At 36.1% G+C, this 24,378-nt stretch overlaps 1 protein-coding gene across 2 annotated transcripts; it reads left to right on the plus strand.

Moving 5' to 3' along the window:
- Nucleotides 1-1,577: 1,577 nt before the first annotated feature.
- On the plus strand, nt 1,578-11,363 carry eps8l3a (EPS8 signaling adaptor L3a). Of its 2 annotated transcripts, none has more exons than XM_088087815.1 (20): nt 1,578-1,746; nt 2,441-2,527; nt 2,628-2,701; nt 2,796-2,860; nt 2,947-3,105; nt 4,449-4,598; nt 5,113-5,177; nt 5,263-5,390; nt 5,487-5,644; nt 5,772-5,877; nt 6,021-6,094; nt 6,197-6,271; nt 6,748-6,893; nt 7,702-7,831; nt 7,946-7,992; nt 8,073-8,169; nt 8,281-8,385; nt 8,918-9,003; nt 10,728-10,860; nt 10,957-11,363. In XM_088087815.1, exons 2-20 carry the CDS (start codon nt 2,463-2,465, stop codon nt 10,966-10,968), a joined length of 1,875 nt encoding a protein of 624 aa, XP_087943941.1. In that variant the 5' UTR covers nt 1,578-1,746; nt 2,441-2,462; the 3' UTR covers nt 10,969-11,363. The 2 variants fall into 2 exon arrangements, with proteins under 2 accessions (XP_087943941.1, XP_087943946.1); XM_088087820.1 differs by having other exon boundaries at nt 5,266-5,390.
- Nucleotides 11,364-24,378: the final 13,015 nt, after the last annotated feature.

Below are 24,378 nucleotides of genomic sequence, written 5' to 3' on the forward strand. Positions count from 1 at the left end.
AGCAGCAGGAGAACAATATTTTGAAAGTGTTTTGGTGTTTTTTTTTTTGGTTTTTTTTACAGTTAAGGGCCTGAAGGTTTTTAAATTCATTTTATCTCGAAAATGACCAATTTACAGTATGAGTGACAGGTCACTGGGGCTGATGGGGAGCAGGTTGATTTAATGTTACTGAGTCATTTAAAAATTAACCTAATTCTGGATTAATGCATTTCAATGCTACTGCGTAGCCCTCTAACAAGCTTCCCTATTGTTTTACCCCACCAGGGCTCCATGCAGGGAACTGAGGAGTATAACAGCTGGTGAATGAGAGCAGGTGTGTCCCAGTCAGATTATCAGATGTGTTTAACTGTGTGGGAAATGTAAAACAGTGCGTTTATGTCATTTTCTGGTTTTGCATTTGTACTAAGTAGCTTTTGCTTTGATGTTTTTTCAATCTTAAAACACCACTGAGTAAAAGTCTTTGTTTAAATACTCTTAACAGCACCGGTGAAAAGAAGTATTGAGATACCTGGTTGAAAGTAACCTACTGCAATACTACTATGTAACACTTCTGCCTTCAAAATCTTGCTTAAGTAAAAGTAAGGGAGTCGTATGGCAAAATTTTCTGCAAAGTTAGTAACTAGCTGTCAAATACATGTTGTGACTTCATCGGACAATTTCCCTCTGAAACATAGTGGGGTCATTTTGAATATAAAATAGCATGCAATTAAAATATTTAAACCACAGCTACCTCAAAAGCATAATCATGGTCATGATGTACTTATTTTCCACTACTGCGTAACAGGCAAGGTTGCTTTGATGTGTCTGGGTTTTATTTTACTGGTTCTGCTGGTTTTCTGGTTGATATATATCTAAAACAAACTCATATTGTGACTACACATTTAAACAGGATGAATAGTTCTCTATTTTGTTTAACTTTCACACACATTATAAGATCATTTTGGCTAAATATGGTCATGTTGTTTACCGTGTATTCATTACATCACTAAGGAATGTGTTCTAGTTAATGTTTGGCAGTGTGATATAAAAACTCAGGGCTTGTGGTTTTATTATAGAGCCAGTCTTCTAAGTGAACTGACACAGTAGTGACAGAGATGTAAAGTGCTACAACTTGACAATACTACTGAAATTTCCTATCTCCGTTTATCTTCAGATTCAGATTTTCTTTTATATTGATGAACCTATAACTAGTAAAATAAAATTATAGTGTAACAAAGATATGGCCCTCCAATAACTACCTCTTTATCTCTCTTTCCTCCTAAGATCTATTTTTAATTCACTGTGACATGTATCTGAAATGTTATTGGCAGTTATCTGTGATGGGATTCACACATTTTAAGGCCTAGTTAACATTTTTTTTGTTTTCAATTAAATAAGAAAACACAACTTGGAGCATTGTCACTCACTCTCAATCCCGCAACATTGTAGGATGGAAAAAATGATAAATAGCTGATGGGGCACATAAGTTTATTTATAGACCTGGAGACCTTTAAGCTTTTCCAGGGTGGTTTCCTCCGTATCTGTTAACCTTTGCTCAGAAGGGATGCGACACTAAAGATCTCACACCCTGAACTGACTCGCTCAGTATCCTACAGACCGTTCTGCAACTGTCAGTGGACTTTGTCCTTCTCCTTTATGAGGAAGTCTTGGGTGTACATAGTTGAATGAGGGAATGGATTAAAATATGAGATGTTTTTGTACTAAAGGGTAAAAGATACAACAACATCCATCTACCACACATCAAAGGTAAGAGCATTTAATATTGAATTCAAGAGAAAAATGGATGTTTCTTTGTTGTTTTTGTTAATGATCTGTAGAGAAGAGTTTCTGTGTTTTCATTTGGCGTAACTCAACAAAATCTGCATCATCATTTTCCTTATATTCCTAGTACTGAACAAATCTTGAGAGCAGATCTGATTTGAAAAGATAGAAGACGTTTATTACTAAAATGGTCTTAACTATTAGATTGTGTGTGTTTTAAATATGTTGATAATGTTTTATTGTATATAAGCGTCATCATCATCTACATTTGTGGTAAAAGACAGTTGACAAACCTGTCCTAAACAAAAATATTAAGACTCTTAAAATATTACAGCTGCAGCATAAAGATCGCTAGGTTGCTCACAGTGCTGTGTTGCAAGGTGAATACAACTAGTTGATGATTATCACGACCCATTTATTAACTTATTGCTAATAATCCAGGTGTTGTTTGAGCAAAAGCTCATTTTGCTTCTGACATTTGTAAAAGTAGTTTTTTTCTAAATTAAAACTTTACAAAACTTAAGATATTTAAGCTTCAGTCAACTTTGAATACACACTGATGGCATGGCGAACTTCCCAAAACAGATTATTTATAGATTTATGACAGGTGCAGGGTGCTGACATGGCTCATATCACTGATATTTATGATATGAAATTTATGTAATACATGATACTGCAGGTGTGTTTGGTCATTGGTGAAGATGTCTATGAGCAACAGTCTCTTTGGGAACGACACCAGCAGCTACGCTGGATCAATCCAGTCCAAGTATGTATATTACAATTTCATGTTGACAGATCAATTCTATCATGACGTTTTTCATTAGGAGATGATCAGTGATGTAAATTGCTTGCATTTGTTGTGACAGTGGTTACTCCACTATGGATGAGGTATCATCCCAGATATCAAATCTGTCGAGGCCCAGTGCAAAGTCAATTTACTGTAAGTCAACACTGCTGTCCTCGACATAATCAGTGGCCACACCTGTTCAGTTTAATTTAATAATAATACAGAGCTTTGATTTATGTTTCAACAGTGCAAAGGAGGGAGTATGCAGTATCAGTAAACAAGATGATGGACAAAATGCAGTACAGAGTGGAGGTAACATACGTAACATTATTTTTACAAATGTGACCCGTTCTGAATCATGCAATGTTTAATATTGTGTCTTAATGTGTCTGCTGCAGCACTTGTTCACTTGTGAACTGAATGGGAAGGAGCTGAGAAACGTAGCGGACTGTGTGGAGCGACTGAAGCTGCTGGATGGGATGGGTCGTGTGTGGGGTCAGAACATGGTGCTGGAGATGCGTGGTGCCAACCTGCTGCTCACAGATGTTGAAACCAAGGTAAACAGCATTTGGGACCCGCAGACAGGTGACAAAATAAATTACAGATCCGATAGATGCAGTCTCTTCCAGGATGAAAATGACCCCACCCAGGGTATGAAGGGTAACTAAATGATAACAAGCATGAAAATAGATGTGAGTCATATTTTATAGCCCCTGCAGAAACCAAATATCGGTTGAACACCACAATCACGAAAGCACTATGTTTGTTACAGTCATTCATGATCTCCTTATCAAAAGGTTAAAAATGTGGATTGGGTGTTTTGATTCAGTTCTGCACTGGTTCAAGACTTACCCAACAGGTGAAGACAACTTTGATTCCCTTTAGCAGTCCTTATGGTGTACCCCAAAGTTCATCCCTGGTCCCCATAAATTTCTGTCTGTGCACTGTGCCATTATATTCTATCATCTTCAAACTTAGCATCTGTTTCCACTTCTATGCAGATGATGCATAATTGTATTTGAAAGTACCCTGCCAAAAGAATTGTTATTGCAGCAAATACCCCAAAACAGCATATGTGTATGTACAAGTAACAAAGCCCTCCAGTGGCTGTATGAATTATGACATTGCTTTTGAGAATAAAGTGAATTTATTATAGAAACGTAGGACTATAGGAAACCACCATTTGTTTCCTAGTACAATTTGTAATTGTTTCTTTTAACCATGACTTTGTTTGTTCCCTTGCTGTAGCCATGGTTGTATTATTGCTACCATGACAATGGAGGTCCTCTTTTCTCAATGAAGTAGAAATTTTAACCCAAACCCTAATGCTTCCCTAACCTTGACTACTTATGTCAGCACAAATCATGGTCTTCCCTGTAACATAACCAAGTGTTTTTGTGCCTAAAGCTAAAAACTTTAAACTTGCTTTTAAACAGAAACTTAAGTTGTAGTTTACTTTACCCACAGTATTCATTGTGGTAAAATATCATTGCAGACTTTATTTTTTATTGGGTTTTTTGTTCGTTTGTTTGTTTGGGTTTTCTGGCATCCATCTCTTGATGGGAATTTTGCATTTGTAAAAAGTTTTAATATTATTGTTGATCTTAAATGATGGAAATATTTTTAGAATGGTGCTGATCCATCTGATAGAGTTCTTAGGCTTCCAGGATCTGCGCCAAGGAGTACTGAAATCCAAAACCATACAAAAATACTGTATAATTTATATTTTCAATGTTATACTTCATTGTTGATTTTAAAATTATACTGCCGTGCTGCTAAATTGAGAGTGCTCGGTATGAGAACATTTTCTTTATATTGCCATTAAAATGTAAGTCAGTTGCGTATGACGAGGGGTCTGGGATGTTGTTTATGTGTATACAAACTTGTTGTGTTTTCTCAGGAGGAGCTGGAGTCTATGGCTCTCAGTGACATCCTGGAGCTAAAGGCTGTGCTGGACGCTGGAGTCTTTAAATCCCTGCTCATTGTGTCGGTCCAGCCCGGGGGGAAACACACCACCACTGTCTTTATGTTTCAGTGTGAGGAAGTCAGGGTGAGGACAAACCCATACATATGACTGATATTATGACTATTAACCCTTTAAAACCTAGATCAACACTGGTTTTCTTGTGCTGTAGTCACACGCCTTTTATAAGCATTTATATATTTATTCATATCTGAAACCAGAAAAAAAACATCATGAGCAACTTGGAAAGAAATGTCCCAATGTAGATATTATCAAACAATTATTATCAAAATAAATTTAAAATTATGTTTTAGAAAAAAAGAAAAAAAAAATGTATGTTAGTTTTTTTAATTGCATTTTGTTGATGTTTATTTATTGATTTTGTTTCTTGTTTTTCTTTTTTTAAACTTTTTCTTTTTTCTTTACTTATTTTCAGGTAATTTTGTTGTAAGTTTTTATTAATTTCTTGCTCATTTTTTGGCCATTTCTCATTGAGTTGCTTGTTGCCTTCTTCACATGTTTTTAAGGAAATCAATTTGCTCAGGTTTCAAAGAATAAAGCAAATAAGTAATTAGTAATGTTTTGTTGTTGTTGTTCACAGGCTGACCATGTTCAAAGGGTTCTCTCAGGAGCTTTGTCACACAGGAGGGATGCTTCAAGGAACAGGTAAGAACATAAAGTCAGTGAGAGCAAATACCTGAAACTTGATTTTTGAAATGGCACTTCAAAACCTCTGCTACACTCTTTGAAGCAGAAATGCAGGACTAACTGCGGGGAATCAGGAAATGAAAAACCTTCGTAAAGCCCCTGAATCTCACGAACCTGAAGGACAGAAGCCTGCAGATGACTCAGCGCCCCAGTGGATGGCTCCTGACTATGGTGAGTCTGTGACAGGAGATCTATAACTACTGCATTGATTATTAATGATAGAGTCAAAATCGGTATACAAACCTTGAGTCTCCTTTGTGCATGTAGAGGAGGATGACGTTTCTGAGCATGAACTGGTTGAACATAAAGAGGAAGAGGAGGAGGAGGAGGCCCCACCTCCCAGAGAAGAGGCACCATCACCGCAGCCATCCACCACTGAAGAAGAGCCTCCTCCTCGCCCATACACAGAGCTGGACAGGAATGTAGTGAGTGTATATTTAAAATAGCCTGTGACATATTTTGTTTTTTGAACATTTTAAATCTGTTTACTGACATTTAAGAAAAGTAGAATGTGGAAAAGTTTTTCTTCTCGCTTTATGTCTTTCTTTACAGGATATCTTGAATCATATTTTAAGTGACTTAGAAATCTTCATGGGAAAAATAGCCGCAGTTGTGGCTAAAAATGCAAAGAAAAAGAAGAAAAAGAAGAAAGGAAAAGGTAATTTAATAAAGAATACTGAGGTAGTTATACATGATTGTATTTAAATGACAGTGTATAGTTTAAAACTGGAATATGCTGTATAAAAGTGTGATCACAATATCATCAGTTGTGAGTCTTCATTATGTATTTTGATTCTTTAGTCATGGACGGCATGCCCCCTGCAGCAGAATTTGAAGTGTGTCTCCACAAGATCAAATGTGGTTTCAACCTTTTAGTATGTGTCTTCAATCACACTGACATACAATCATAATAACTGCTGTTTGTATTTATCTGTAGTTTTACAGTATGTGTAACAGGAAAATGTTTTCCTCGACAGGGGGAGCTCAGTGGAATGATTAATAACCCCAGCGCCCCTGAGTTGGTTCACTCCTTATTCTCAACATTAGCATTCGTAAGTGACTTCATCTACAAATCAGTTTAAATAATATGAAGTAGTTGTAATATTGACTAACTTCAGGACACACAATGTCTAAATTTTTGAATTTATAATCACTGTTAAAAATTTAAAAATGCACTCAGAACTCGACTGTAGTTATACATACTGTAATCAATTTTCATTAAGTATAGAGAGTTTTGTCTTTACCTCTGAAATGCATGCTTTAACATGTTCTAATATGTATCTTGTTTAATAAGGGTCTCTTAATTTAAAGATATATATGATTTTTATTTAGGAAATTATCTCTTTATACTTGATACATTTTATATATGTTTGTAAAATTATCTATTCATGAGCATATGTTGGACGTTTTATCTAATTTATATGCTTAAGTGGCTGGCCGTCATGTCTGCAGTGTCACAGTATCTCACTGTGAGTGCTTAATAACAGGACTAATGAACAGCAGAGTGAGTTATTCTTCTCCTCACCAGGTGGTCTCTCACTGCCCTGAGGATCTGCCAGAGACCATTGTGGCGCCGCTGTTGACACCCCAGTGTATCCTCCTCCTGAGTGAAGAAGCCTCCACAGAGGAGGACCAGCTGTGGCAGTCTCTCGGAGACCCCTGGAACATCCCCAGGTGAGGCACTGAGCAGTGTTGAACTTAACAAGCTGTTTTTTTATTTGTATTTTTTTATCATCTCACTCCAAAGTAACTTAGTACATTTTCTCAAGCGCTTAAGTACAGTTTTTAAGTATTTATACTTTACTTGAGTATTTTCATTTTATGCTATTTTATAGCTATGACATAGGTGTTGTCTCAACATTGAGGGAGACATTTTTGAAAGGGGGTGGAGTGGGTCTGCCAAAAAAAAAAATGCCTGCACTAATTTGTACATTTTCTGCATCAATTTGTGGCATAGGGGCTTAAATTTGGTAAAAATAAAACTACTCCCGCTACTTTCATGTTTTTCTTGGAGTCAAGGGTGAGGGTTGAGGGTGAGCGGGCAAATGATCATGTTCTAAATAACGAGAGGGACGTGTCCTGTGTCCTCTCCCAATAACCATCCAAAGACCTTCAAGGTTTATATTGTTCTTAAGAAGACAATTACTGGACTACTTAACTGGATAGGGAGTTTAAAATGGCTCCACTAGTTATGAAAGTAAAAGTCTGCTTTTTCCAATATCCTGCAGAATAAGTACTTTTACTGCAGATGCTATTAGTGTCTTTGGCTAATAGTACTTTATTTGCCTAATTGGGATGTTTAATGCCAGAACCAACTTGTAATTGTTGCGTTTGTATTTTACTAAAGTAAAGGATTTGAGTAGCTGGATCACTGCTTTTACACTCGTATTTTAGTTTGATGAAGTAAAATGTATCAGACTGCTGTTTGTCCATCTGATTAGTGTCAGGATAATATTGATTTTATAATTTTAAACGTTATCAGCACCAAATGGCCAGAAGACGACGAAGACATCCCAACGTACACTCTGGAGTTCTTTGATGGCTGGCAGCCTCCTGAGGTGACTACAGCACCTGAACCCAGTGAACCAATGAGAAGAGAGGCATCCGGTGAGGTAAAACCATCATCTCGCATCAGACATTCAGTATGACACCAGCACAGACAGACGGGTAGCTTTGAGAGATGAAGGAGGGAAAACATAACAAGACTTTGTCCTTTATCTGTGTAGATTTCGGCTAAGTGGACACCACCAACTCATTCTCCACAAAAAACCCGGTATGCACAAACACAAAATTGAATTCAATGTCATGCAAATGTTCAAAGTTTGACATTTTTTATGTCCCTATATTTTTCAGCTCAGGTGGGTCCAAACCACGTCACATGCGTGTTATGTATGACTTCATCTCACGGAACCACAGAGAGCTCACTGTCAGAAAAGGAGAAATAGTTGAGGTGAGTGGCGTCATGAACCAGCTGCTCTTTCTGTCCTGTTTCTGTAATGAAAGAGATATGAACATGCCCACAGTTTCTAAAGACCCATGTTAGTCTTTGCTTTGTCCACAGCTGCTGGATAAGTCAAAGCAGTGGTGGAAAGTGAGGAATAGCGGAGGAGAGGAGGGCTTTGTACCCAATAATGTCCTGGAAGCCGCCGATGAAAAACCTACCGAAGTGAGCCCCACTAACACACCACACGTTGATTTAAACTCCAGTTTTAAAGGAAGCCTTTCAAGGAAAAAAAGTCAGTGACTCAATGACTGAAGTAAAGCAGCAACTACAGAAAACATGATGTCAGTCTGAGATTACGCTCTGGTGGGAAGGACCAGAGGGGAAGCAATTACTATTGTAACTCTTCTTAAATAATATGAGCACTTACACAATATGCTTGTGTGCACAGTAATTATATGTCACTTCTCAGTGATTTTGACCTTTTGGTTGACATTTACCTGAACAAATTGTGGAAAAGTCACCACTGCGGCAAAACAAAACAAATGAATATGCAAATATGACCAGAATTATTACAAAATGTGGCTCATTCAATATATTTCAATAAGTCTGGAAGCTTTAATTCATTCCATTAATACTGCGTATATATACGTTCATAATATGTGTACATATAGTATTATATATATGGAATATACTCTGTAATTTTCAGCCTTACATTTCAGTAAAATCACAGTTCATAATCATTACATCTTCTCAGCAAACAGAGGGTTCTCCTGTCCTCACAAAGAGGTCCAAGCCTGCAGAAGTGAAAGCGTGGCTTGAAGACAAAGGCTTCAGTAAAATGTAAGTACAGTTATTTGATTTAGTATTAAAATAACACAGACAGTTTTCATTTATTCTTTTAACTTGCTAAAACCTTCTCAAATATATGATGTGTTGTCTCTTAACATAAGTATATTGCATTAAACCTGAATGTGAATAATTTAATTTAGTGACTTCTGTCACATAATGAAGCATGTACATCTGTGACTGAATTTACTAATTTAAATAATCTAATCAGCTGCTTTAATTCCCACTGACAGTATGCTTTCTGTTTCTTCTTGCTGTCATTCATGAATTAATGCACTTAAAGGCACACACAAGCTAACATACAGTCATAAAAGTGAGGATGTCAGGGTTGACTGAATGTTATCAAGGTTATATATCTCATCTTAGTTTGGATTTGAACAGAGCAGATTTGAACATGTGCTACAAATTTCAGATCTGGAGTCAGAAAGAAGTGGGCATTTATGAGGCAGGGGTCCAACAAAGATACTAATAAACTGAAATCTGTAGGATCCATTTTTTTCGAATCTGACTTTTATTAGGGATTAAAAGGTTCCTTGAACTTGTAAATTGTCTTTTTACAATACAAAAAAAAAGTGTCTGCCCAATCTGCCACTTACGGAAGCCCTGAAAGGGGCAAGTGAGATTTTTTTTTTTTTTCTGGTGGTCCATTTTCAGTCCCAAAAAATGTTTTTTTCATGTGTTAAATAGAGTGAAAATTTTCCTCTCTTTTTTTGCCAGAATTTTTTCATCTATTTATTTTTTTGGTGAGAATTTCTTTTTTTTTGTTGAGAAAAAAAAATCAGGAGGAAAATAAGGCTAATTTTTTTAGGTGTTTCGTTTGTAATACTTAATTTGACCACAAGAAGCTGAAGCGCACTTTTAATTTCTCTCTGCACTCTTAACACAACATGCATCTCTCATTATTCAAATTCTGATATATGAGCACTTTTATGTTACATAAATGGTTATGCTCATAGTGGTCACTGCGTTTGTGTTTTCTCATGTTTTATCTTCAAAATGCAAAATCTAACATCAACATTCAACTGTTGAGCTGCGTTCCTCATAATACGGGTTCATGGAAACCTGTCCTCTAGGTCAATGTGTACATCTGCCCAAGACACTATTTGTAATACTTTGTGTTTGTGTATTGTCAATGGGACATTTGGACACTTGCAGGGAATAGCATTATTTTTCCACATGTATTGATAGCTATAACTAACTAACTCATTTCCATACAGTACCATTATGTTGTCATTGCATGGGTAAATTAATGAATTATATACCAACAAATCTTCCCCTCAGAATCTTTAATATCCCCTTCAGTCAGTTTACACCTCAGGGATGAAATTTCCCTCACGGGATTAATAAAGTATTTCTATTCTGTTCTAAATTATTGTTTAGAGTGCAGAGACATCAAAAGTCCCCTGGTAGTGCGCTTCAGCCTCTTGTGGTCAAAATAAGTATTACAAAAATAAACACAATAAACACAAAATTAGCTCCAGATTTTTTTTTCTCACCAAAAAAAATTTTTTTCTTGCCAAAATTATTATTTTTCTCTTGTGTCCCAATTTTTTTACTTCACTCTTTTTCACACTTTTTTATTTTCCTTTTTTTTTTGCCTTACTTGTCCCTCAGGGCTTCCGTAGAAATACTAAATTGCTGGAATAACCCTTCAAGACACAGAATTTTCACATTTTCTTAAATGAATGTCAGTGAAATTAATGACTCATCGCTTGCAGCACTGTACGGTGTCTGGGCGTACTGAGTGGCTCCATGCTGCTGGGGATGACGAGAGAGGAGCTGAAGTCAGTGTGTCCAGAGGAAGGGGGGCGAGTCTTCTTCCAGTTACAAGCGGTCAAATCGGCCATGGCTGTAAGTGACTCACCACAGCGCAACTTCACTAGTTTCAACGGATGAATGATGGTGTAAACGGACATCCCTCTGACTGATTTTTGTGTTAAACCGCAGGCTGCCATTTAAGAAAGACAGACAAGAAATCATCATGGACCAACACAAGTCAACAGTGTCACTAAATATTGTGAGATTTAAACACTAATAAGTCAGATTAAGTTTACAGTTTGTTTGGAATAACATATCCTATAAAACCTTGTATCAAAGAATATAAATGTAATTTTCAGATGTTTATTAGTGGAGTTGTTTGATAGGATTAAAAAATGTAACCAATCATTTGGCAAGTTACTCTATCAAGTGTAAATAAAAGTCCATTTAGACAATGTATACAGTAATATTATGCAAACAGTGTATAATAGGACATTTAATGTTCTAAATTATGAAAAACAAAATGTTGTGAGCAATAAGCTTAATCTAAATGGTCATTATGTCACCTGTAAATAAAAGTTATGACACAATGCAGAGTTTTAGTGAATAACCACGCTTAATTTCATAGTTTATACATTAAACATGAACCTTATCAGACGCATCAGAATCTGTCAAACACTGGCATCTATTTCAGGCAATGATGTGGCTGCAGATCAACGGATATAAAATTAGGAAAACAAAAATCCCATGTCAAAAACTGACAACACAGTGTTAAAGAAAGATACCTGATGAGAAAAACAGAAGCTGAACACCAATATCATTTGAGTGTGAACATCAGACTATACTTGTATTTAATGCACAGAGAACTTAGTACATAGAAATAAATTAATCAAAAGTGAGAGAAATCAATAGTTGTGCTGTGTTGTTGAGGCAGAACAGCATCATGACAACTACTGGAGATCAGTATTGGTGAGGTAGGCTGCACTGTGTTGAGTGGCTCTGTGGTGACTCAAAAAGACAGCGAGAGACCATGATGGGGACACACAGTAAACAACAGGTTTAAAAGCTGAACAATATGGACACTGAATGGATGGAAAAGTTTCAGGTCAGTCGAGGTTCTTATGGTCTCTCAGTGATAACCTACCACAGCAGGGCGGATGGCTTCAAACAATTGTTCCCATAATTACCTTACAATAGTCAACAAGATGGTTGTTTAAACTTTATAAATAAAAGTCACAGCATAGTATGTTGTCCAAAAATATAACAAAAGTCATAGTATAGTATGTCATCCAAAATATGGTAAAAAAGTCATATTATAGTGTGTTGTACCAAATATGGTAAAAATATTAAAGTATAGTATGTGATCCCAAATCCCCCAAAAATATATATGTCGAACATATCCATTTTGAACGAAATGCCATGGTATAAAGTTAAAGACATACTATACTATGATGTTTTTATCAATTTTTGAATGACATACTATATTATGACATTTTGAACAACAAACTATAGTATGATGTTTTTATCAATTTTTGACTGTACTATACCATAACGTTGAAAAAAAAAATGGCAGAACACAAAATATTATAGCTTATAGATACACTTCATAGTATGCCATTGTCGGGATTCACAGGAAAAGGACACACTCGCAAACAATTTAAAATACCACATAGCACACCAGAGGAGAGTCTACAAAACCTTACAGCCCACACTTAATTTAAAACATCAAGCACAACATGACCAGCTGCATACCTGCACACAGGAGGAGAACAATGACACACCTGCATGCAGTTATCCATTATACACACACACACACACACACACACACACACACACACACACTCATGGACACCACACCCACCAAGCACAAGAGGTGCTTGCTCACCTTCACAGCACTCAACACACAACACAAAAATCTAAACAAACAATGGATACAATTCTACCTGTCACACATGTCCTCCTCTCTCTGGAGCAAAGCCATGTGCCTCAACTCCCAGGGTGCTTCATCTTTCGCAACTTGGTGTTAGTCCTTTCCCATGGACTCATCTTCAGACATGATTGGTTCACCACAGTGACCCCCCAGGAAGTCACCAGGGGAAGAAGAGAAGCATCTGCTATTTTTCTGGCTCTTGCTCCGAAACCTCCTCTGAGGAAGGTTACAGGTCTGCGCTACCCTTCCGACTTCCACACCTAAGCACGAGCTGCAGCCTTGTCTCAGCTCAACCTTCAAAGCCTCGACATTTTTCAGAAGTTAGAAAGTCACAGCTAACTTCTCAAACCACAAGGAGAACAGAACTGAGATAGCATTGAACTGCTATCTCTGTAAGGACACCAGGACCGGCCAGCCTCCTCCTGGATCCTGGGAACTGCACAGCAGTGACTGAACCTGAACCTTTTTTCTTCAGCCATCAACCTAAAGAACTCTCCTCCCAGTCCTGGATTGGCAAGTAACATCTGGACATAGTATTAGGACATAAGTACTGGCTGAGCAAGACTGTTTACTTTGTCTTTTATCATATCGTGTGTACCATGTATTGATGTAATACTACTGAACGGGTGGTTTTTGTGATCTCTTTATTAGGTTATTGGTTGGTTTGGATTTAGTCTGTTCATGCCTCACACAGACAGGCTCTTGCATGCAACTAAACACCCTTTTACTAACACATTTTAGATCCATACATACACGCATGAATTGGCTCTCAACAGAAGCACACAGAGGAGGAACCTCAAGTCTCTTAGTTCCTTTGTCTGGCCAACCACATGTTCATCTAAGGCCTTGTCTGCTCTGCAGCCATCTTTGAATCTCGTATCTTGTTGTAGCTTCTGTTGATAGTCAGTTCACCCCTGTGTCTTGGTGTGTTCACGCTCACGCCAACACACACACACACACACACACCTTCTTTTTCTCTGTCTTTCTCTCACACGCACACACACACATTGACATATCCACGCTTGTATGTGTAATTGTTAGGATATATTGTGTGCCTTGTTTTGCATTGCTTTTTCGGAATAAATGTTTTTGGAATCATACTTGCGGTCTGCTTAATGTTGTACAAAAGTGAGTAAATCGCCATCTACTGTGTCAAGAGCTCCGAAATCCTTCACTCTTTACTATCAGTGTGGTAATTTTGGTTACACTTACAAGTTTAAATATTGATCAGAGCTCCAAATTGATAATTAGGTATATTTTGAGACTGATTTTATTGATCGGCTATAATTTTTCCCTTTCCGGGAATGGTGCCCCACCAGGTGATTTAATGTAAATTAAGTCATGTTAATATATTATAACATAATCAAAAGTTATTTTAAAAATTCTTACTTATTTCCATACTTTAGCAATTGGTGACCTTTTGAATGAGGCCTCATTGCATAAAGGGTTGCTGCATGCTAAAGCCAAATCCCTACATCATGTTGAAAAAAAGGCCCAAAACAGGAAAATTTGACATATCGAAAGAAATGGAATGGTATAGCGTGTAGCGACATTTTTATAGTATATGATGCTGGAAAAAAAGACCAAAGACGTCATAATATAGCATGTTGAAAAAATGGCTGAAAACCAAATATAATAGCTTGCAGAGACATGTCATAGTATTGCATGTCAGAAAAAAGGCCAAAATGTCATAGTATTGCATGTTGAAAAAATAGTGGAAAACTAAATATTTTAATTGGATTTATGTCCACGAGTTGTACCACCCAAATTTGAAATTTTTTCAGTTACAATGTTGTTTACCAAATCAGAAACTGATGGCACACTGCTGTGTTGTACGGCTTTATTTTCTACCTAAATGTACAATATAATCACTGGTATAGTATATGGTTCAAAAATTGAAATAAAATGTATTACCATAGTACGTCATTCAAAAATACAAAAAAAAATGTCATATTATGTTATATAGCGTTTTTGGCTGTTTTTTTCATTTCTATATTATACTCTTTTTGGCAATTTTTACAACATTCTATGCTATGGTATTACTTGGCATGCTATTTTATAGCTGCCAGCTGTTTTGGGGGCATGTGAATTTTAACATTTTTCGCCATACTATATAATTGCTTTTTGGGTCATTTTTTCGACATACCAAATTATGGTGTTATGGGCCATTTTTGAAACTTTCTATGCCATGGCATGTCTTGGAAGGCCATTGTAAGTGGGTAATTGTGGTTTTCAGCTGTTTTAAGGACGTGTCGTATTTTGACATTTTTGCCATACTATAGCCTTGCATTTTCGGTCATTTTTCGACATGCTAAAATCTGGTGTTTTTCTCCCCTTGTTGCAACTTTCTATGCCATGTTGTGTCTCAGTAGGTAATTCTAAGTGTTTTAATGTGGATGTCAACTGTTTTTGGGACATGTAATATTTTGACATTTTTGCCATACTATAGCCTTGCATTTTCGTTCTTTTTTTCGACATGCCAAATTATGCTGTTTTTGGTTCTATTTGCAACTTTCTATGACATGGCGTGTCTCAGAAGGCTATTTTATGTTGTTTAATGTGGTTTTCAGCTGTTTTTGAGACATGCCATATTTTGACATTTTTGCCATACTATAGCCTTGCATTTTCGGTCATTTTTTCCGTATGCCAAAACATGGTGTTTTTGGCCCTTTTTGCAACTTTCTATGCCACAGTGTGTCTTGCAATGCTATTTTATGTTGTTTAATGTGGTTTTCAGGTATTTTTGGGACATGTCATATTTTGACGTTTTTGCCATACTATAGCTTTGCATTTTCTGTCATTTTTTCCGTATGCCAAAATATGATGTTTTTGGCCTTTTTTGCAACTTTCTATGCTGTGGTGTGTCACGGCAGGTTATTCTAGGCATTTTAATGTGGTTTTCAGCTGTTTTTGGGACATGTCATATTTTGACATTTTTGCCATACTATAGTCTTGCATTTTCAATCATTTTTTCAACATTAAATATTAGGGTGTTTTTGATCCTTTTTGCAACTTTCTATGCCATGGTGTGTCTCAACAGGCTATTTTATGTTGTCTAACGTGGTTTTCAGCTGTTTTTGGGACATGCCATATTTTGACATTTTTGCCATACTATAGCCTTGCATTTTCAATCATTTTTTCAACGTTAAATATTAGGGTGTTTTTGGTCCTTTTTGCAACTTTCTATGCTGTGGTGTGTCACGGCAGGTTATTCTAGGCATGTTAATGTCGTTTTCAGCTGTTTTTAGGACGTCATATTTTGACGTTTTTGCCATACTATAGCCTTGCATTTTCTGTCATTTTTTCCCACATGCCAAAATGTGATGTTTTTGGCCTTTTTTGCAACTTTCTATGCTATGGTGTGTATTGCAAAGCTTTTTTTGTGTTGTTTAATGTGGTTTTCAGCTGTTTTTGGGACATGTCATATTTTGACATTTTTGCCATACTATAGCCTTGCATTTTCGTTCATTTTTTCCACATGCCAAAACATGGTGTTTTTGGTATTTTTGCAAATTTCTATGCCATGGTGTGTCTCAGCAGGCTATTTTATGTTGTTTAATGTGGTTTTCAGCTGTTTTTGAGACATGCCATATTTTGACATTTTTGCCATACTACAGCCTTTCATTTTTGGTCATTTTTTCAACATTAAATATTAGGGTGTTTTAGGTCCTTTTTGCAACTTTCTATGCCATGGTGTGTCTCAGCAGGCCATTTTATATTGTTTAATGTGGTTTTCAGCCATTTTTAGGACGTCATATTTTGACATTTTTGCCATACTATAGCATTGCATTTTCGGTCATTTTTTCCACATGCCAAAATATGATATTTTTGGCCTTTTTTGCAACTTTCTATGCTATGGTGTGTATTGCAAAGCTTTTTAATGTTGTTTAATGTGGTTTTCAGCTGTTTTTGAAACATGCCATATTTTGACATTTTTGCCATACTATAGCCTTGCATTTTCGGTCATTTTTTCCACATGCCAAAACATGGTGTTTTTGGTCCTTTTTGCAACTTTCTGTGCCATGGTGTGTCTTGCAAAGCTATTTTATGTGGTTTCACTTGGTTTTCAGCTGTTTTTTGGACATGTCATATTTTGACATTTTTGCCATACTATAGTCTTGCATTTTCGGTCATTTTTTCCACATGCCAAGACATGGTGTTTTTGGTACTTTTTGCAACTTTCTATGCCATGATGTGTCTCAGCAGGCCATTTTATGTTGTTTAACATGGTTTTTAGCTGTTTTTGGGACATGTCATATTTTGACATTTTTGCCATACTATAGCCTTGCCTTTTCAGTCATTTTTTCGACGTTAAATATTAGAGTGTTTTTGGCCTTTTTTGCAACTTTCTATGCTATGGTGTGTCTTGCAAAGCTTTTTTTTATGTTGTTTAATGTGGCTTTCAGCTGTTTTTGAGACATGTTATATTTTGACATTTTTTGCCATACTATAGCCTTGCCTTTTTGGTCATTTTTTCCACATTAAATATTAGGGTGTTTTAGGTCCTTTTTGCAACTTTCTATGCCATGGTGTGTCTCAGCAGGCCATTTTATATTGTTTAATGTGGTTTTCAGCCATTTTTGGGACATGTCATATTTTGACATTTTTGCCATACTATAGCATTGCATTTTCGGTCATTTTTTCCACATGCCAAAATATGATGTTTTTGGCCTTTTTTGCAACTTTCTATGCTATGGTGTGTATTGCAAAGCTTTTTAATGTTGTTTAATGTGGTTTTCAGCTGTTTTTGAAACATGCCATATTTTGACATTTTTGCCATACTATAGCCTTGCATTTTTGGTCATTTTTTCCACATGCCAAATTATGCTGTTTTTAGTTGTATTTGCAACTTTCTATGCCATGGTGTGTCTCAGCAGGCTATTTTATGTTGTTTAATGTGGTTTTCAGCTATTTTTGGGACATGTCATATTTTGACGTTTTTGCCATACTATAGCCTTGCATTTTCTGTCATTTTTTTCCCACATGCCAAAATATGATGTTTTTGGCCTTTTTTGCAACTTTCTATGCTATGGTGTGTATTGCAAAGCTTTTTAATGTTGTTTAATGTGGTTTTCAGCTGTTTTTGAAACATGCCATATTTTGACATTTTTGCCATACTATAGCCTTGCATTTTCAGTCATTTTATCCACATGCCAAAACATGGTGTTTTTGGTCCTTTTTGCAACTTTCTGTGCCATGGTGTGTCTTGCAAAGCTATTTTATGTGGTTTCACTTGGTTTTCAGCTGTTTTTTGGACATGTCATATTTTGACATTTTTGCCATACTATAGTCTTGCATTTTCGGTCATTTTTTCCACATGCCAAGACATGGTGTTTTTGGTACTTTTTGCAACTTTCTATGCTATGGTGTGTCTTGCAAAGCTTTTTTATGTTGTTTAATGTGGCTTTCAGCTGTTTTTGAGACATGTTATATTTTGACATTTTTGCCATACTATAGCCTTGCCTTTTTGGTCATTTTTTCCACATGCCAAAATATGATGTATTTGGCCTTTTTTGCAACTTTCTATGCTATGGTGTGTCTCAGCATGCCATTTTATGTTGTTTAACGTGGTTTTCAGCTGTTTTTGAGACATGTCATATTTTGTCATTTTTGCCATACGATAGCCTTGCATTTTTCGCCATTTTTTCGACACACAGCTTTGAAGATCCTTGGATCGACCTTAATAAGTAAATACACATAACATAACATCATGCAATGGACTATAATGAATTTAGTAATTACTTAGACATGGGATTATTAATATTATACAATAAATGTAAAGCATGATAGAATTATAAAGTGGAATATGACATTACAAATAACTATGGCCACTAGATGGCAGCATGGCTCCATCACAGAAAAGGAATAACATATTTTACCTAACTCCCTCAAATTAAATAATAAAGAAATGGGAGTTGGTTCTACTTACTCAATAAATCACAGAGATGAACTTTGACCTACTAGGAGAAAGTTTAGGGAACGAGGTTTACCATGCTAAATTACAGTATTTTTGGCCCTTGTTGCAGCTTCCTATGCCATGGCGTGTCTTGGATGGCTATTTTATATTGTTTAATGTGGTTTTCAGCTGTTTTTGGCACATGTCATATTTTGACATTTTTGCCATACTATAGCCTTGCCTTTGTGGTCATATTTTCTACTTTAATATATTGGGGTGTTTTTGGTCCTTTTTGCAACTTTCTATGCTATGGTGTGTCACGGCAGGTTATTCTAGGCATGTTAATGTCGTTTTCAGCTGTTTTTGGGACATGTCATATTTTGACATTTTTGCCATACTATAGCCTTGCCTTTTCGGTCATTTTTTCAATGTTAAATATTAGGGTGTATTTGGTCCTTATTGCAATTTTCTATGCCATGGTATGTCTCAGCAGGCTTTTTTATGTTGTTTAACGTGGTTTTCAGCTGTTTTTGAGAAATGTCATATTTTGGCATTTTTGCCATACTATAGCCTTGCCTTTTCGGTCATATTTTGCACATTTCAAAATATGGTGTTTTTGGCCTTTTTTTGACATTTTCTGTGCCATGGCGTGTATTAGCAGGCTATTTTATGTTGTTTATTGTGGTTTTCAGCTGTTTTTGGGACATGCAATATTTTGACATTTTTGCCATACTATAGCCTTGCATTTTCGCTCATTTTTTCGATGTTAAATATTAGGGTGTTTTTGGTCCTTTTTGCAACTTTCTATGCTATGGTGTGTCACGGCAGGTTATTCTAGGCATGTTAATGTCGTTTTCAGCTGTTTTTGGGACATGTCATATTTTGGCATTTTTGCCATACTATAGCCTTGCCTTTTCGGTCATTTTTTCAATGTTAAATATTAGGGTGTTTTTGGTCCTTTTTGCAACTTTCTATGCCATGGTGTGTCTCCGCAGGCTATTTTATGTTGTTTAACGTGGTTTTCAGCTGTTTTTGAGAAATGTCATATTTTGGCATTTTTGCCATACTATAGCCTTGCCTTTTCGGTCATATTTTGCACATTTCAAAATATGGTGTTTTTGGCCTTTTTTTGACATTTTCTGTGCCATGGCGTGTATTAGCAGGCTATTTTATGTTGTTTATTGTGGTTTTCAGCTGTTTTTGGGACATGCAATATTTTGACATTTTTGCCATACTATAGCCTTGCATTTTCTGTCATTTTTTCGACGTTAAATATTAGGGTGTTTTTGGTCCTTTTTGCAACTTTCTATGCCATGGTGTGTCTCAGCAGGCCATTTTATGTTGTTTAACGTGGTTTTCAGCTGTTTTTGGGACATGCCATATTTTGACATTTTTGCCATACTATAGCCTTGCATTTTCGCTCATTTTTTCGACGTTAAATATTAGGGTGTTTTTGGTCCTTTTTGCAACTTTCTATGCCATGGTGTGTCTCCGCAGGCTATTTTATGTTGTTTAACGTGGTTTTCAGCTGTTTTTGGGACATGGCATATTTTGGCATTTTTGCCATACTATAGCCTTGCCTTTTTGGTCATTTTTTGCACATTTCAAAATATGGTGTTTTTGGCCTTTTTTTTGACATTTTCTGTGCCATGGTGTGTCTCAGCAGGCTATTTTATGCTGTTTAATGTGGTTTTCAGCTGTTTTTAAGACATGTCATATTTTGACGTTTTTGCCATACTATAGCCTTGCATTTTCGCTCATTTTTTCGATGTTAAATATTAGGGTGTTTTTGGTCCTTTTTGCAACTTTCTATGCTATGGTGTGTCACGGCAGGTTATTCTAGGCATGTTAATGTCGTTTTCAGCTGTTTTTGGGACATGTCATATTTTGGCATTTTTGCCATACTATAGCCTTGCCTTTTCGGTCATTTTTTCAATGTTAAATATTAGGGTGTTTTTGGTCCTTTTTGCAACTTTCTATGCCATGGTGTGTCTCCGCAGGCTATTTTATGTTGTTTAACGTGGTTTTCAGCTGTTTTTGAGAAATGTCATATTTTGGCATTTTGCCATACTATAGCCTTGTTTTTCGGTCATTTTTTGCACATTTCAAAATATGGTGTTTTTGGCCTTTTTTTGACATTTTCTGTGCCATGGCGTGTATTAGCAGGCTATTTTATGTTGTTTATTGTGGTTTTCAGCTGTTTTTGGGACATGCAATATTTTGACATTTTTGCCATACTATAGCCTTGCATTTTCTGTCATTTTTTCGACGTTAAATATTAGGGTGTTTTTGGTCCTTTTTGCAACTTTCTATGCCATGGTGTGTCTCAGCAGGCCATTTTATGTTGTTTAACGTGGTTTTCAGCTGTTTTTGGGACATGCCATATTTTGACATTTTTGCCATACTATAGCCTTGCATTTTCGCTCATTTTTTCGACGTTAAATATTAGGGTGTTTTTGGTCCTTTTTGCAACTTTCTATGCCATGGTGTGTCTCCAGGCTATTTTATGTTGTTTAACGTGGTTTTTAGCTGTTTTTGGGACATGGCATATTTTGGCATTTTTGCCATACTATAGCCTTGCCTTTTTGGTCATTTTTTGCACATTTCAAAATATGGTGTTTTTGGCCTTTTTTTTGACATTTTCTGTGCCATGGTGTGTCTCAGCAGGCTATTTTATGCTGTTTAATGTGGTTTTCAGCTGTTTTTAAGACATGTCATATTTTGACGTTTTTGCCATACTATAGCCTTGCATTTTCGTTCATTTTTTCGACGTTAAATATTAGGGTGTTTTTGGTCCTTTTTGCAACTTTCTATGCTATGGTGTGTCACGGCAGGTTGTTCTAGGCATTTTAATGTGGTTTTCAGCTGTTTTTGGGACATGCCATATTTTGACATTTTTGCCATACTATAGCCTTGCATTTTCGCTCATTTTTTCAATGTTAAATATTAGGGTGTTTTTGGTACTTTTTGCAACTTTCTATGCCATGGTGTGTCTCTGCAGGCTATTTTATGTTGTTTAACGTGGTTTTCAGCTGTTTTTGAGAAATGTCATATTTTGGCATTTTTGCCATACTATAGCCTTGCCTTTTCGGTCATATTTTGCACATTTCAAAATATGGTGTTTTTGGCCTTTTTTTGACATTTTCTGTGCCATGGCGTGTATTAGCAGGTTATTTTATGTTGTTTATTGTGGTTTTTAGCTGTTTTTGGGACATGTCATATTTTGACATTTTTGCCATACTATAGCCTTGCCTTTTCAGTCATTTTTTCGACGTTAAATATTAGAGTGTTTTTGGCCTTTTTTGCAACTTTCTATGCTATGGTGTGTCTTGCAAAGCTTTTTTATGTTGTTTAATGTGGTTTTCAGCTGTTTTGAGACATGTTATATTTTGACATTTTTTGCCATACTATAGCCTTGCCTTTTGGTCATTTTTCCACATTAAATATTAGGGTGTTTTAGGTCCTTTTGCAACTTTCTATGCCATGGTGTGTCTCAGCGGGCCATTTTATATTGTTTAATGTGGTTTTCAGCCATTTTTGGGACGTCATATTTTGACATTTTTGCCATACTATAGCATTGCATTTTCGGTCATTTTTTCCACATGCCAAAATATGATGTTTTTGGCCTTTTTTGCAACTTTCTATGCTATGGTGTGTATTGCAAAGCTTTTTAATGTTGTTTAATGTGGTTTTCAGCTGTTTTTGAAACATGCCATATTTTGACATTTTTGCCATACTATAGCCTTGCATTTTTGGTCATTTTTTCAACGTTAAATATTAGGGTGTTTTTGATCCTTTTTGCAACTTTCTGTGCCATGGTGTGTCTTGCAAAGCTATTTTATGTGGTTTCACTTGGTTTTCAGCTGTTTTTTGGACATGTCATATTTTGACATTTTTGCCATACTATAGTCTTGCATTTTCGGTCATTTTTTCCACATGCCAAGACATGGTGTTTTTGGTACTTTTTGCAACTTTCTATGCTATGGTGTGTCTTGCAAAGCTTTTTTATGTTGTTTAATGTGGCTTTCAGCTGTTTTTGAGACATGTTATATTTTGACATTTTGCCATACTATAGCCTTGCCTTTTTGGTCATTTTTTCCACATGCCAAAATATGATGTATTTGGCCTTTTTTGCAACTTTCTATGCTATGGTGTGTCTCAGCATGCCATTTTATGTTGTTTAACGTGGTTTTCAGCTGTTTTTGAGACATGTCATATTTTGTCATTTTTGCCATACTATAGCCTTGCATTTTTCGCCATTTTTTCCGACACACAGCTTTGAAGATCCTTGGATCGACCTTAATAAGTAAATACACATAACATAACATCATGCAATGGACTATAATGAATTTAGTAATTACTTAGACATGGGATTATTAATATTATACAATAAATGTAAAGCATGATAGAATTATAAAGTGGAATATGACATTACAAATAACTATGGCCACTAGATGGCAGCATGGCTCCATCACAGAAAAGGAATAACATATTTTACCTAACTCCCTCAAATTAAATAATAAAGAAATGGGAGTTGGTTCTACTTACTCAATAAATCACAGAGATGAACTTTGACCTACTAGGAGAAAGTTTAGGGAACGAGGTTTACCATGCTAAATTACAGTATTTTTGGCCCTTGTTGCAGCTTCCTATGCCATGGCGTGTCTTGGATGGCTATTTTATATTGTTTAATGTGGTTTTCAGCTGTTTTTGGCACATGTCATATTTTGACATTTTTGCCATACTATAGCCTTGCCTTTGTGGTCATATTTTCTACTTTAATATATTGGGGTGTTTTTGGTCCTTTTTGCAACTTTCTATGCTATGGTGTGTCACGGCAGGTTATTCTAGGCATGTTAATGTCGTTTTCAGCTGTTTTTGGGACATGTCATATTTTGGCATTTTTGCCATACTATAGCCTTGCCTTTTCGGTCATTTTTTCAATGTTAAATATTAGGGTGTATTTGGTTCTTATTGCAATTTTCTATGCCATGGTATGTCTCAGCAGGCTTTTTTATGTTGTTTAACGTGGTTTTCAGCTGTTTTTGAGAAATGTCATATTTTGGCATTTTTGCCATACTATAGCCTTGCCTTTTCGGTCATATTTTGCACATTTCAAAATATGGTGTTTTTGGCCTTTTTTTGACATTTTCTGTGCCATGGCGTGTATTAGCAGGCTATTTTATGTTGTTTATTGTGGTTTTCAGCTGTTTTTGGGACATGCAATATTTTGACATTTTTGCCATACTATAGCCTTGCATTTTCGCTCATTTTTTCGATGTTAAATATTAGGGTGTTTTTGGTCCTTTTTGCAACTTTCTATGCTATGGTGTGTCACGGCAGGTTATTCTAGGCATGTTAATGTCGTTTTCAGCTGTTTTTGGGACATGTCATATTTTGGCATTTTTGCCATACTATAGCCTTGCCTTTTCGGTCATTTTTTCAATGTTAAATATTAGGGTGTTTTTGGTCCTTTTTGCAACTTTCTATGCCATGGTGTGTCTCCGCAGGCTATTTTATGTTGTTTAACGTGGTTTTCAGCTGTTTTTGAGAAATGTCATATTTTGGCATTTTTGCCATACTATAGCCTTGCCTTTTCGGTCATATTTTGCACATTTCAAAATATGGTGTTTTTGGCCTTTTTTTGACATTTTCTGTGCCATGGCGTGTATTAGCAGGCTATTTTATGTTGTTTATTGTGGTTTTCAGCTGTTTTTGGGACATGCAATATTTTGACATTTTGCCATACTATAGCCTTGCATTTTCTGTCATTTTTTCGACGTTA

The sequence above is a fragment of the Plectropomus leopardus genome, chromosome 2, assembly GCF_026936395.1.
Source record: "Plectropomus leopardus strain MGB_pleo_1.0 chromosome 2, ASM2693639v1, whole genome shotgun sequence".
NCBI classification, from domain to species: domain Eukaryota; kingdom Metazoa; phylum Chordata; class Actinopteri; order Perciformes; family Serranidae; genus Plectropomus; species Plectropomus leopardus.

What these genes read in the sequence shown, in the direction of transcription:
- eps8l3a (XM_088087815.1), top strand. Translation starts at nt 2,463, where the DNA reads ATGTCTATGAGCAACAGTCTCTTTGGGAACGACACCAGCAGCTACGCT. An exon ending in CAGTGCAAAGTCAATTTACT is followed by an intron (nt 2,702 to 2,795) that starts GTAAGTCAACAC and finishes ATGTTTCAACAG; the next exon opens with TGCAAAGGAGGGAGTATGCA. An exon ending in AAATGCAGTACAGAGTGGAG is followed by an intron (nt 2,861 to 2,946) that starts GTAACATACGTA and finishes TGTCTGCTGCAG; the next exon opens with CACTTGTTCACTTGTGAACT.